Source organism: Equus asinus, chromosome 4 (assembly GCF_041296235.1).
Source record: "Equus asinus isolate D_3611 breed Donkey chromosome 4, EquAss-T2T_v2, whole genome shotgun sequence".
Classification (NCBI taxonomy): domain Eukaryota; kingdom Metazoa; phylum Chordata; class Mammalia; order Perissodactyla; family Equidae; genus Equus; species Equus asinus.
This window is the reverse complement of record NC_091793.1, coordinates 86906515-86919400: the sequence shown is the minus strand read 5'-3', so window position 1 is coordinate 86919400 and position 12886 is coordinate 86906515. Positions and strand designations below refer to the sequence as shown.

Here is a 12886-nt window from a genome sequence, read left to right as displayed (position 1 = left end):
TAAAAAGAAAATGGATTTTTGAATTTGGCATTATTAACAGAGAGCTGTCATGTTCCTTTCCTTCACTAGAGAAAATAAGTGACCTAAAATAGAAAATAAATGACCCTTGCTGTGATGAGCAACTCACTGTTTGTTTAGTGTCAAGAATGCTGCTAGCAGGGCCAGCCCCGTGGCCGAGTGGTTAAGTTCTCATGCTCCACTGCAGTGGCCCGGGTTTTGCTGGTTCGGATCCTGGGCGCAGACATGGTACTGCTCATCAAGCCATGCTGGGGCGGCATCCCACATGCCATGACTAAAAGGACCCACAACAAAAAATACACAACTATGGACCGGGGTGCTTTGGGGAGAAAAAGCAAAAATAAGATCTTAAAAAAAAAAAAAAGAATGCTGCTAACATTAAGAAAAAATTTGTAATCACCTCCCCAAAGAAACATGAATAAGCAGAGAACACATCTTTATGCAAGTCGTCTTATAACACCTTTGAAGCTAAGGAGTGTCCTGTTTCCATAAAGCAGGCATTTCATAAATGTTGAAAACTGAGTAAGACTTGCTGGATCTTGAGCTTGTCTTTGTTCAAGCTCACCCAGTGGTATGGCCTCCGGGTTTATATTATCACACTCTCACTTTGGTGCTGAGGCTTTGGATAAAATTTTATGAATATAAAAGTTTATGAAAATTTCCTTACTGAAAGTTTTCCTTATGAAAATTTTCCTTGTTGATAAACACATTAGTCCACTGTAGTGAACAGCACCAGTATGTTCTCGATAAATGCTTGCTAACTTTAATAGTATTCACTAGGAATTGTGAGACGTTATGGGGAGTAGGAAAGACATTATAAGGTCTTAACTTTTAATGGGAGATACAGAAGGAACAGGATAAATACAAATAAAATATAATAGAAATATATTAACATATGCATAACTTAAAAATTCATCATCTACACATACATAAAGAGGCGGCCAAAGGTTGTTGACTTTCCGACCTGGCTCAGAGGGAGGAGATGGACAGGTTTCATGATCACAGCTAACATTCGTTACGGCTAAGCACAATGTTAACTGCTTTAGATATATTGATTATCTCATTAAATTTTCACTACAACCTTAAAGTAGGTAACATTATTTTTGTTTTCAGATATGAAAACGAGGTCTCAAATTGTTAAAATAATTGCCCAAGGTTAGTAGGGAGGCAAGCCAAGGTCTGCAGCCAGAAAATCTAACTCAGTGGTCCCACATAAGGACATAGGCTATGATCTGAATATTTGTTTTGTGTCCTCCTCAAATGCATGTGTTGAAATCCTTATGCCTTATGTGATGGTATTAGGAGGTGGGGCCTTTGGATTAGGGCATAAGAGTGGAGCCCTCATGAAGGGGATTATTGCTCATATAAAAGAGACCCCAGAGAGCCCCGTATTCCCTTCCACTATGTGAGGACACGAGCGAGAAGACGGCTGTCTATGAACCAGGAAACGGGCCTTCACCAGAACACGACCCTGCTGGCACCCTGATCTCGGACATCCAGCCTCCAGAACTGTGAGAAATCAATGTCTGTTGTTTGTAGGTTACCCCATCTGTGGTATTTTGTTATGGTTGCCTGAACAGACTAAAACAACACACAGCAATATGGAAGAACAGTAATCTTACAGTCATAAGTCTTGGAGTTCTGGAGCAGTCACAGTCATAAGTCTGGAGTTCCGATATAATCACAGCTGCACATTTAGGACTCAGTTGAGAACTGAAACTGGCTGAGTGTGCTTCTAGAGATCTAGCTATCTTTTTGTCTCCTCAACAGCCAGTGTGTGTAGCTCCCTATTGTTGAATGTTGCTGTCCTCATGACCCTCTCTGACCCTGATGATACGTCTGCTTCTTCTCACTTGAACACTCTCTCTAGCCTCCTTTCTTAGGCTTCTGACCAGTTGAGACTTCCTTTGCCAAGGGCTGGCCCCATGGCCGAGTGGTTAAGTTCATGTGCTCCACTTCAGAGGCCCAGGGTTTCGCCGGTTCGGATCCTGGGCATGAACCTAGCGCCACTCATCAGACCATGCTGAGGTGGCATCCCACATAGCACAACCAGAAGGACCTACAACTAGAATATACAACTATGTACTGGGGGGCTTTGGGGAGAAGAAGAAAAAAGATTGGCAACAGATGTTAGATCAGGGCCAATCATAAAAAAAAAAAAAAAGAGTCTTTAAATAAAACTTCCTTGGCCAAGTGGTCTCTGCTCACTGCTTTCTTCCTTTGTAGATGCTTTTCAGTCTCTAAACCTCTCTCCTCGCAATGGCCTTCCCTCATGTCTCAAATTCATGTGCCTCTGAGACTGGCTCAAAACACTGGTACTCAGCCTTTTGTTAAATATGAGTCTAGATGTTGCTGTGAAGATATTTTTTTTTAGATGTGATTAACATTTAAATCAGTAGACTTTGAGTAAAGCAGATTACTCTCCACAATGTGGGTCGCCCTTATCCAAACAGTTGAAAGCCTTAAGAGGAAAGACTGTGGGCTCCCTAGAAAGAAGGACTTCTGGCTCTAGACTGCCTTCATACTCAAGATGCACCATTAACTTTTATCTGGGTCTCTAGCCTGTTGCTTGCCCTGCAGATCTTAAACTTGCTAGCCCCACAATCACATGAGCCAATTTCTTAAAATGAAGCCCTCTCTTTCTATGTGTATATATATATATATATATACATCCCCTTGGTTTTGTTTCTCTGGAGAACCCTGACTAATAGACCGGGGTTGTAGGTTCATAAAGATATGGGCTCTGGTAAGAAAAAGCATTGTTTCAATATAATCAGAGATGATAAGAAGGGAAGCTGACTAGTTGATCTGAGAAATGAGTGACAAGACTAAGAATACCTTAAATAAATAAACATGAGATGGCTTTGAATTGGCACATGGAATATCAGACAGTCAATTATAAGAAAAGTTCCATTATATCTAAAACTAGTGCTTCCAATGATATAAAAAACAAGTAGAGTGGCTTAGTATAATTTCAGCTAGAGAAAAGGATGGGAAACTTAGCTTTATTCAGCATCTACTGGATGTCAGGCCCTTTATGGACATGAAATTTTCACTAAATTATTTAATTTCACAATATTTAATTATCACAACATAATTTAATTTATCACATTTAATTATCACAATATCCTGCCGAGTGGGACCCTGAGATTTAAGGAGATCTGGTAACCTGCCAGTGGTTACTCAGAAAGCAAGTGATGGCCTCTCTTCTTGACTATGGATATCCCAACCAAGTCACTCACTGCTTGCTTAATGGACTGAACTTGCCTTCGTCTCAGGCCTGCTGAGCATATTATACCCTTGGTGTGGACACTTGCCCCTGCTTCGTGCTTCCTCGTCATCTAAATTGCAGCTTGAATGTTCTCTTTAGGGACTCAGTATCTGCTCTCCCCCGGCCTGAATCAGGACCACTCGTTACAGCTCTCCAAGCTCTCAGCATCTTCTTCCTAGCACATGAAATATGTGTTTATGTGCAATCATTTCTTTAACTCAGTCTTCCATGCTAGACTGTAAGTTGCATGAGGATAAGAACTGCATCTATTTTGTTCCTCATCTTGTCTCCAGGGCCTACTGTAGTACATAGAAGGGGGCAGTGACTCAATAAATGTATATTGAATAAAGTAATTTGAATGAATTTGAAACCAAGTTTGTCTGAGGCCATAGTTCATGCTCTCTTCCATGATATCACATGGCTTTCTGATTCTTTTGACTAAACAGTTACAGGTTTCTGACTTTCTAAACAATAAATAGGAAAGCACCTGGCCTCCTGTCCCGACTCCTGCCCCAATCCAAACTCTGCCGAGAAAGAAGCCCATTCTTTAGGCAGCACATCAATGTCATTTCACTGTCAATGACGTTCGCTATCTCCAGGCACCAAACCTTAGAATGAGATTTGTATTTTGTCTCCCTCCATTTTAGCCCAGCAACCCAAGTTTTAAAACATATATATACAAAATGTGTGACAGTAGTATTTTGATCCATGCTAAAAGTTGTAAAGGAATTATTAAAGCAGGAGCCTCAGATATATCTTTGCATAAATATTGATCAGTCCAAGAAAAATCAGAAACATGCAGATATAGAGAAATATCCTCAATGAAACTAGGTAAGAACACTGGCTGAACTTGTGTCTTGCAGCCATTCCAACTAAATGTATCAAAACCAGAGTAACATACTGATTATGAATGTTACGTAAATCTATTATGTTTTATAGGAAACAAAATATTCAGACTATTCAACCTCAGATTGCATCTTAGTGACATGGTTTTTTAATGCCTTAATTCTGCAGGAGCTGTTGACTCTCCAGCAGGAAGAAGTAAGCTAAAAGTCAAAGGGCATAAAATCAAAGATTTATTTGTCCTGCCTATGTACTAGTTTCTCAGATTTTGGAAGATTTAGTCATCAGATGTTTTACCACACTTGTTGTAACATTGGCTTCAAACCTGTCAGTTAACCTTGGTGAGTATGCATTTATTGAAGGTTCAGTTTTAAGTTTGTACAATCAGTATCTTGGTACCTGAGTGTGTGTGTGTGTGTGTATTTTTAAAATTCCTGTAACAAATTTATTATATCTTACATTGTGCAAAGTTCAGATAGGATTCAAAATTTGACTTTTCTGAACTCATATTTTAATCTGTCTAGTCTTACAGCTCATCACTAATGCTAATTAGGGACTCTGCACACACACACAATTAAGCCTTAATAGATAATTCTTTTTCAGTTAAGAATGTGCTCAGCTAGAAGTTATGGAAAACCGAAAGCTTGGCTTAAACAAATAGAGGTTTCATTATTTCCTTTAACAAAATGTCTGGAGGGAGGTAGCTGCTGGCCTTGGGTCAATAGTTCAACAATGTCAGGACAAATGTCAATTCAGTTCTCTTGGTTCTTTCCTCAGCTCTGTTGCCTCATGGTTGCAAGATGGTTGTACACGTCTAGACATCAAGAAAGCAAAGCTTTCCCAGAAAACTGTATTAGCTTTCCAACTATGTCTTACTGGATAGATCTATGTCATATGGCCTTTTTTTGCATCAAGGGAATCAGGAAAGGATTGAAATGGGCATATTGCTAACCTGATCAAAATTGGTATTTTTTTTTTGGTGAGGAAGAAGGGAAAGAATGGCTACTGGAAAGTCAGTTAATGGTCCCTGCCACAGACTCCTTTGAAAACAACCCTTTTTCTGATTAATAGCCATACTAAAATTGGTCAAGTCCTGTTGTCCAGGTGCAGGGAATTTATGAGGGTGTGAGAAGGGAGACCCTAGAGTGCCTCCTCCGTGTCACTACCTCAAAGCATCGTGGTCTTTTGTTTGTTGAAAGAAATCTTAGCACTCACTTGGTGCTTACCTGAAGCGTATCTCCCACAGTTACTATGGTGTCAGTCACGTTCCTACCACTTTGACCACAAATTTCTTCTTTATTTCTGAAGCAGAGAATTTTATCCTTTCTTTAAAATTCAACTATGTATTAGATCTTTTGTTATATTTCATCCAGCATTTCCACAAGTTAGCCGAGAAAGAGTTGTTTGCATTACTTCTGCTTGTCGTGTTGCTAAAAACAAGAATCCCATTATTATTATTAATTTATTAATTTATCAAAACACTGCTGCCATTCTTACTATTCTTGCCATTTCCATGCCATTTTAAGAAGAGAATCATATGGCTGCTGGAATTAAATTCTCAAATAATCTGAGTTACAACTTTTCCATATTGTTTTTACATGACTGATTCCCATATTTAGGTTATGCTTATTATATAGAGATAGAAAAAATAATTTATACAGATTTATATGTCACATACTGTTTTGAATTCCTTTAGGCAAAATAATATCAGGATTTTATCTATAGAGTTCTTAAATATTAATTTATTTTTTCTCCATTCCTTTGAGATTTCCATTTTAATTTTAACAGCTTTTCCCCCCTCCACTCCTATTATAATCCCAAAAGAAGGAAAATATGAGAGGAAGATACTGAAAGAATTTGTGAGAAATAACAAAAAGAAAACAATATTATGTAATAAATTGGCAGTAAGGAAGGAAATAAAAAATTAAAGAGTATAAATTTTCCGGAGCAGAGAAAATAAGATAATAATACCCCAAAGAACATGACTGAAGAAGCTATGGGTCAATGAAAAGAGGAAAGGGTGAGAAAGAGCTGGGATGGACAAAGTATAAAGTGTTGTGGGTGAAGAGAAGAGAAAAAGAACAAACGTCATTGATGCCTGCTTTGTGCTGGACAGAACATGAGGCACTTTTATGCATATCTAATAGGTAGCATCAACAAATGCATGAACTGTGAATGATTATTTTATTTGGTAAATCAATTAAATAACTCATCCAAGATCTGAAAAGTTAGTAAAAACCGGAGTCAAAATTCACACCCAAATCTGTGTGTCTTCACCAAAAACTGGGGTAGGATTGGAAAGGTCACTCTGCACCCTCTGTGTGGAACATGGGACAGATGCCTCTGCTTCTTTCTTCTTTTCTTTGCCAGCTAATTACAGCTCTGATTAGTACAGGACAAAGGAAAATGCACAGAAGAGAAGCCTGAGAAGGTTGAGACGGAAATGGCTGGGAGAAAGGAAGATGATTCGTTTATAAGGTCTTTGTCCTCCAGAAATGTAACAGGCCTCTGAGGAGTAGAAACTCAATGTCTGTGGGGACAGCTTGGGCCTTCAAGAAAGTGTCACCCAGAGGTGAACAGGAACAGAAGAGCTGAAGCATTCTCAGACCTCCCTACCTCAGCAAGCCAAACAAGAGCCATAAAAGGTCTTCAATTCTTCCTCCTCTCCATTCACACTATTATACCGCCTGTCCAATATTGCCTTTTAAAACCAGGCCTCCTTCAAGAGCAGTGAATTAACCAGCCAGCATTTCTTAAGCATCTGTACAACACATAGGATTCCATGTCATTCCTGTTTAAGACTCAGTACAATTTAAATAGGGTATGCTTCGTTATTTATCCCCCAAAACCTTCCAAAAACCAAAACAGTATTATACAGCAGTTTAAAAACTGAACGAATACTATTTTTCCACTGATGACACTGAATATCAGGTCTCCATGTTGCTAGTAGTAGAATGAAAGTCATGTCAGATATATGGTGAGGTGGGTGAACTTACCTTGTCATTAAAGTTCAAAAAATCAGAAGCCCTTTTCTTTAAAAAAAAAAAAAAAATTAAAGAAAATTCTTGCTAATTTTTTATCACCATTTCCATCATGTGGATTTTTTTTCAGAGATGGAAATAAAGATCAGTTTTAATCCCCAAATTCTAGTTTAGTATCATCTTAGATCAACTCGTGATAAACCCATCATTTAAAATTGTTTGTTCTAATCAGAGACAAGTTTGCAGTTTTCATTCAAGAATGATTGTTTTTTTGGGGTCTTTCTTAGGTGCCTGTGGAGCGTGCTCCCCATTTCAGAGCGAGGGTCGAACTCCCTCTGCAAATCTTAAATTGCCCACGCTTTTGAACTCCCTCTCTCTTTTAAAGCTACCTAGGTTAAAAATTAAGCCCCTACAGTGAAGGGCACCTGTATTTGCTCACCCTATTATGCAGCTATACTGAAATGCTTTACAGCTGTCTAAATTAGCATAATTAAATCCACATCAATTAAAAAGCTCAATCACCTCTCTCCCCTTCACATGTAGATGGTGACATTTGTCTAAGGTGGGAAGTAACAAAAGAACTTTTTGACAGTTGAAGATCTGGCTGAAAAGGAGGGTAATAGGATTGGTCTATTGTCCTGGGTTCACCTTAAGACTGGGAGCGGTGGTCAATGAGAGCTGTTCGGCCAAAGTAGTAGGCAGTTTGCATTTCAATGCTGCTGGCAGCAGGGCCGGCCATTAGAGATGTGCATTTTACAACGGGCCTCTCCTGCTATTGCTCTTTATCCCCAGTAATGAGGGTAAACAAAGCACCATTATGACTTTGGGGTAGTGGTTGTTTTTAAACTGGAGAAGCCTGGTGACCTCAGGATAGTGACAAGACGACACTGTGTGGTGCTGGCAAAGAAAATTCCTGGAGATGGAAACTGACGTGGGGTCCAGGGGTTAATTTCTGGAACAGACAAATTTGCATACAAATGAAAAATGATGGGATTTCCGTTCTCCTAAATTTTCAATGTCATCAGCATCAAACAGCGACCCGTGCTCGCTTGCTGTTTGAAGAATATTCATTACTTTAGAAGGAGGGGCATCTTGTTTGGTGTTCAACTCAATGCAGGTCAATGACTTAATTTGTGAAACTTCATCTGGAGGGTGAGTTTCCTGTGCATCTTTGTAAGTCTTCCAAATAAGGCCTGAATGATGGTTATTTTTATAGCCATAAACTTTTCTGAATAAGCATTGAGTGGCATGTGGTTGACTACTTTGAGCATTTACCTTTTTCACCCTCATGAGTTGTTTAACCACAGTTAGCTGACCTTTCCCTCTCATAATATTGCAGAGGATGACAACTTGGTCTATGTTAAAAATTACCGAATACAAGACACGGGATATGACAATACTTATTCATTTCCCCAAAGCACATGATATTTCTTCATTCCTATTCTGACTTTTAGTTATTTGCTTTTAAAAAAACTATTTAAAGTTTTCATTTTTATTTTTTTAGAGTAGTTTTAGGTTTGTACAGAGTTCCCATAGACCCATTATCAACAGCCCCATCAGAGTGGTGCATTGATGAACTTAACACATAATAATCACCCAAAGTCCATACTTTACCTTAGGGTTCACTCTTGGTGTTGTATATTCTATGGTTTGGACAAATGTACAGTGACATATAGTCATCATTACAGAATCATGTATCATTATAGTGTAGGGGAGGAAGATATTTCCTCTTCCCAAATGGGGGTTCGTCTGACCGGAGAACGAATTAAATTCACATGAGACAGAATAGCAAGAGAAAATTAAACAAAGCTTTATGAGGAACCATGGCCCGGGGCCTTTCTTTCCAAAGGAAGAAAGGGCACCGAAGAAGTGGGGTGCACAGAGTGGTTATATACCCCCAAACAGGGTGTTTCACATGTGATTGAAATGTCCCTCCCACAATAGTCACAAGATCGCCCTGTCGGCACTTGATGGACACAGCAGGTAGTGGTCTGCTATCTCGGTGGGCGTAGCAGGAGGCAAGTCGATGAGCGCAGCAATCAGTTCCTAGCCTAAGGAAAGATGCTTAATCCTTAAAGAAATGCCACCGTTGGGAGGGGGAGGGAAGTCAGTTACAGGAGGTTACCAGAGAAGCACAATAAAATGCAGATTTAAGTCCTTGCCTTTGGTATTGATTAAGAGTTTCTAGAGAGAAGGTCATCTCCTTTCTTCTTCCTGGTACAGAGAGGCAGGCACCTTTTATAGATAGAGATTTACCTTACAAATGTAAATGTGTCCTAACAAGGGGCAAGTTCCATTCCTCAGAGCCTCCTTCCCTGTCCCAGTTTATCAAAAGCAATCAGCCTCAAATAATCCTGATGCCAAAGAGACATATCTTGGGGTGGCCAATTTCAGGTCCCTACAATAGTATCATACAGTATTATCTATATATGGTGTCATATAGTTTCTTTGCCTTAAAAATCCTCGGTCCTCTGCTTATTCCTCCCTCCCTCCTGTCCCTGGCCCCTGGCAACCACTTTTTACTGTCTCTATAGTTTTGCCTTTTTCAGAACGTCATATAGTTGGAATCATTCAGTGGGTAGCCTTTTCAGATTGGCTTCTCTCACTTAGTAATATGCACTGAAGTTTCCTTCATGTCTTTTCGTGGCTTGATAGCTCAAGTGTTTTTAGTGCTGAACAATATTCCATTATCTGGATGGATACCACAGTATACCACAGTATATTTACCCATTCACTTACTGAAGGACATTTTGGTTGCTTTCATTATATGCTTTTTTTTGTGTGTGTGTGTGTGTGTGAGGAAGATTGACCCTGAGCAGCATCTGTTGCCAAACTTCCTCTATTTTATGTGGGACACCACCACAGCATGGCTTGACCGGTGGTGCTAGGTCCACACTCAGGATCTGAACTTGCAAACCCAAGGCCACCAAAGCTGACTTTGAGAACTTAACCATTATGCCACAGGGCCAGACCCCATTATCTGCTTTTTTGATGACACAATTCATACCTGCTCATTTTTATAATGTAAGAAAAAATACAAGTATGCAGAAATAAGAAAATAAAAATTATTCAGAGCTCTGGTTCCCAGAGATGAGTGCTAGGTAATGTCTCACGGTACTTCCTTCCTCACCCCTTTTTCCATGCTCTATTATTTTGAAACTGTCTCCTTCTTAGTAAGGCTGCCCTCAAGGAAATCCTGCTGGCGGTACCTTCTTTTTTTTTTTTTTTTTTCCATATACATATATATTTTTTCAAGTAATTTTGTTGAGATCGTACTGGTTTATAACATTGTGTAATTTTGGGTGTACCTGATTATCTATCAATTTCTCAATACACTTCATTGTGCTCACCCCCAGTAGTCTAATTTTTATCCATCACCCTACATAGGTGCCCCTTTATCCCTATCGCCCATCCCCCTGGTGGCACCTTCTTATGAGGTGGAATCTCTCTCCCCTCTCCACTGTACGACTAATGACCAAGAAGACCCTGAGTAGCTTCCTGAAACTCCTCATTCTTCCTTCTTCTAAAATACAGATTCCTCTAGATGCAGCTTCTAGAGGCTGCAGCAAATTAGTGACTGTCAAAGTATATCAAAATTCTTTAAATTTTACGACAATATTGAAAGGGTGACATTTGTGTAATGAAACAAAAAGTATTCCCCTCACTTCCTCAGCTCTTCAGAGCTGCAGGAAGCCTTGGCGGGCATGCCTTACTCTCCGGGCCCTTCCGATTTGCCTGCAGCTTCTGTGGGGAAGGGTTCAGGATGCTTTTGGGTCATTGAATGCTCTTCAACACTTTACTTCTCTCTCATGTGTGAGATGCCTCCTTGGCAGTTTATCATTTTCCCCCCTCTCTCTGAACTGGTAGTAACAAATAAAAGAAACATGCATATACTTTAGAAATCTTACGAAAGGAGAAGTTCCAATTTTCAGGGTATGAAATGATTAAGAAATTCCTTAAAGAAATAGCATTAAGGCAGCTGAATTGCTGCAATATATAAATTATAAAGGCAATATAATAACGTACACAGGAATAAAATGTATTATGTTATTACAGAACTTCACATGTATCTATAGTCTGGTCACCTATATGTCTGGGACAATAAGTACCTTTAACGTACATGTGAGTTCATCAGAAATACTTTTAAGTTTTCCACCAATTAACATTTTTTTATTGTAATTATGACTTGCCAAAGTGGAATTTTGAGTCAATAAACAAAATGACTCAAAATCCAGATGTCCTTTTTAGACAAGGAGTTTTACACTGATTTCACCTAACCTCATGTCGCAACTATCACAAAGACATAATTAGAAAGTTTGGTACAATATTTAGCCCTGGCCGCTGTGTGATGGAATTGTTTGACTGCTGAGTGACTGCAGCTCGTTTGCATCCCAGTGTGCAGCGAAAGGCAGACTTCAAAGAAAATATTATATCTCCCAACTCCAGCTCCTGAGTGTCTTGAAAGTGTAATACAGCAAGGCTTAACCCTCCCTGCGGCGCAAAGGGCATCGTGACACTGAAACTCCTGTTACGTCACTATTGAAACACTGGTTTGCAAAGAGTTCTTATTAGATAAATATAGTTAATGCCTTAAAAGGCAGGAGGAAAATACACTCAAGTCATAGGAAAAAATGTGGGGGAGAAAAGTCTTTAAAGTTGGACAGTATGTGTTGACAAAATTTGGAGATTTTAAAACATGTATCTACACATTTATTTTATAAATTGTACATAAGACTGGCTCCTTTTCCAGTGCAAAATCAAATATTTAGATTTGCAAAAACCTATGGAAGCCAGATTTTAGACAAAAAGGGATTTTTTTGTCAGACTGTCAGTCTCTGAATTTCATCACAATCTGTTCAGCTGTTTTTGTTGCAGGCAGGCGTAAAACGTACTGGGTAAGTGTGTGTTTGTGTTTATTATTAAAATGGGGATGCTAAATCCTGCTTTCTAACAGTCATCCCATTCTTTCAGCCTGTGTCGGCCACAGGGAAGCAGACTCACGAAGAACACGTATGAAAGTCATACACGGAACAGGAGGGAGAGAGGGCACAATGGCAGCAAACGCCGATGACCAGCTCCTCTTTGCAAAATACAGTTGTAATCTTTTTAATAAAATGACCCTGGCATTTTGCCTCAATAACTTTTCCTGTACCTATATGTATGGTTCTTGCCTTGAAGAGGGATGGGGAAATGATTTGCTGGTGGCAGATCTAAATGTTTTATTTAATTCTCACGAATCCTTTATCTCATCCTCTACACTAATCTAAAAATAATAACTTGGGCGGACAGTTTCAACATCCTTTAATGCACATGTATGATTATATGCAAAGATTGCCTAAGAGAATATTAAAGATAGAACTTGAACCTCCAGTAGGTGGGACATTATATTAAAGGACAAACAAACAAACACCACATCTTACATAATTGCATGTCTATCTTGATATAGAGTCACACCTAGCAGAAATGACATTTGAGATGATTATACCATTCATAAGTAAAGCTCTTTACAAAAGGAGGATAATACAGTTGTGCCTAATCACAATTGACTATGACAGACTGAAGATTGGTCTATTTTCATATTTTAAAGATGTAGAGAAGAAATTTTACCTCCAGCTGAGTGTATTAGTCTGCTCAGGCTGCTGTAACAAAATACCACAGACGGAGCGGCTTGAATAACAGAAGTTTATTTTCTCACAGTTCTGGAGGCTGGAAGGCCAAGATCAAGATGCCAGTAGGTTTGGATTCTGGTGAAGCCTTTCTTCTTGGCCTGCGG

At 39.2% G+C, this 12886-nt stretch overlaps 1 protein-coding gene across 1 annotated transcript in view; it reads left to right on the top strand.

The window, feature by feature from the left end:
- The window catches only part of GTDC1 (glycosyltransferase like domain containing 1), a 424168-nt gene extending 411925 nt beyond the window's left edge, over positions 1–12243 (top strand). Inside the window, exon 15 of the mRNA XM_070507641.1 lies at positions 12085–12243. Within this exon, the coding sequence (XP_070363742.1) occupies positions 12085–12129 (45 nt within the window). The 3' untranslated portion in view covers positions 12130–12243. The remainder of the gene's footprint in view (positions 1–12084) is intronic.
- Positions 12244–12886: the final 643 nt, after the last annotated feature.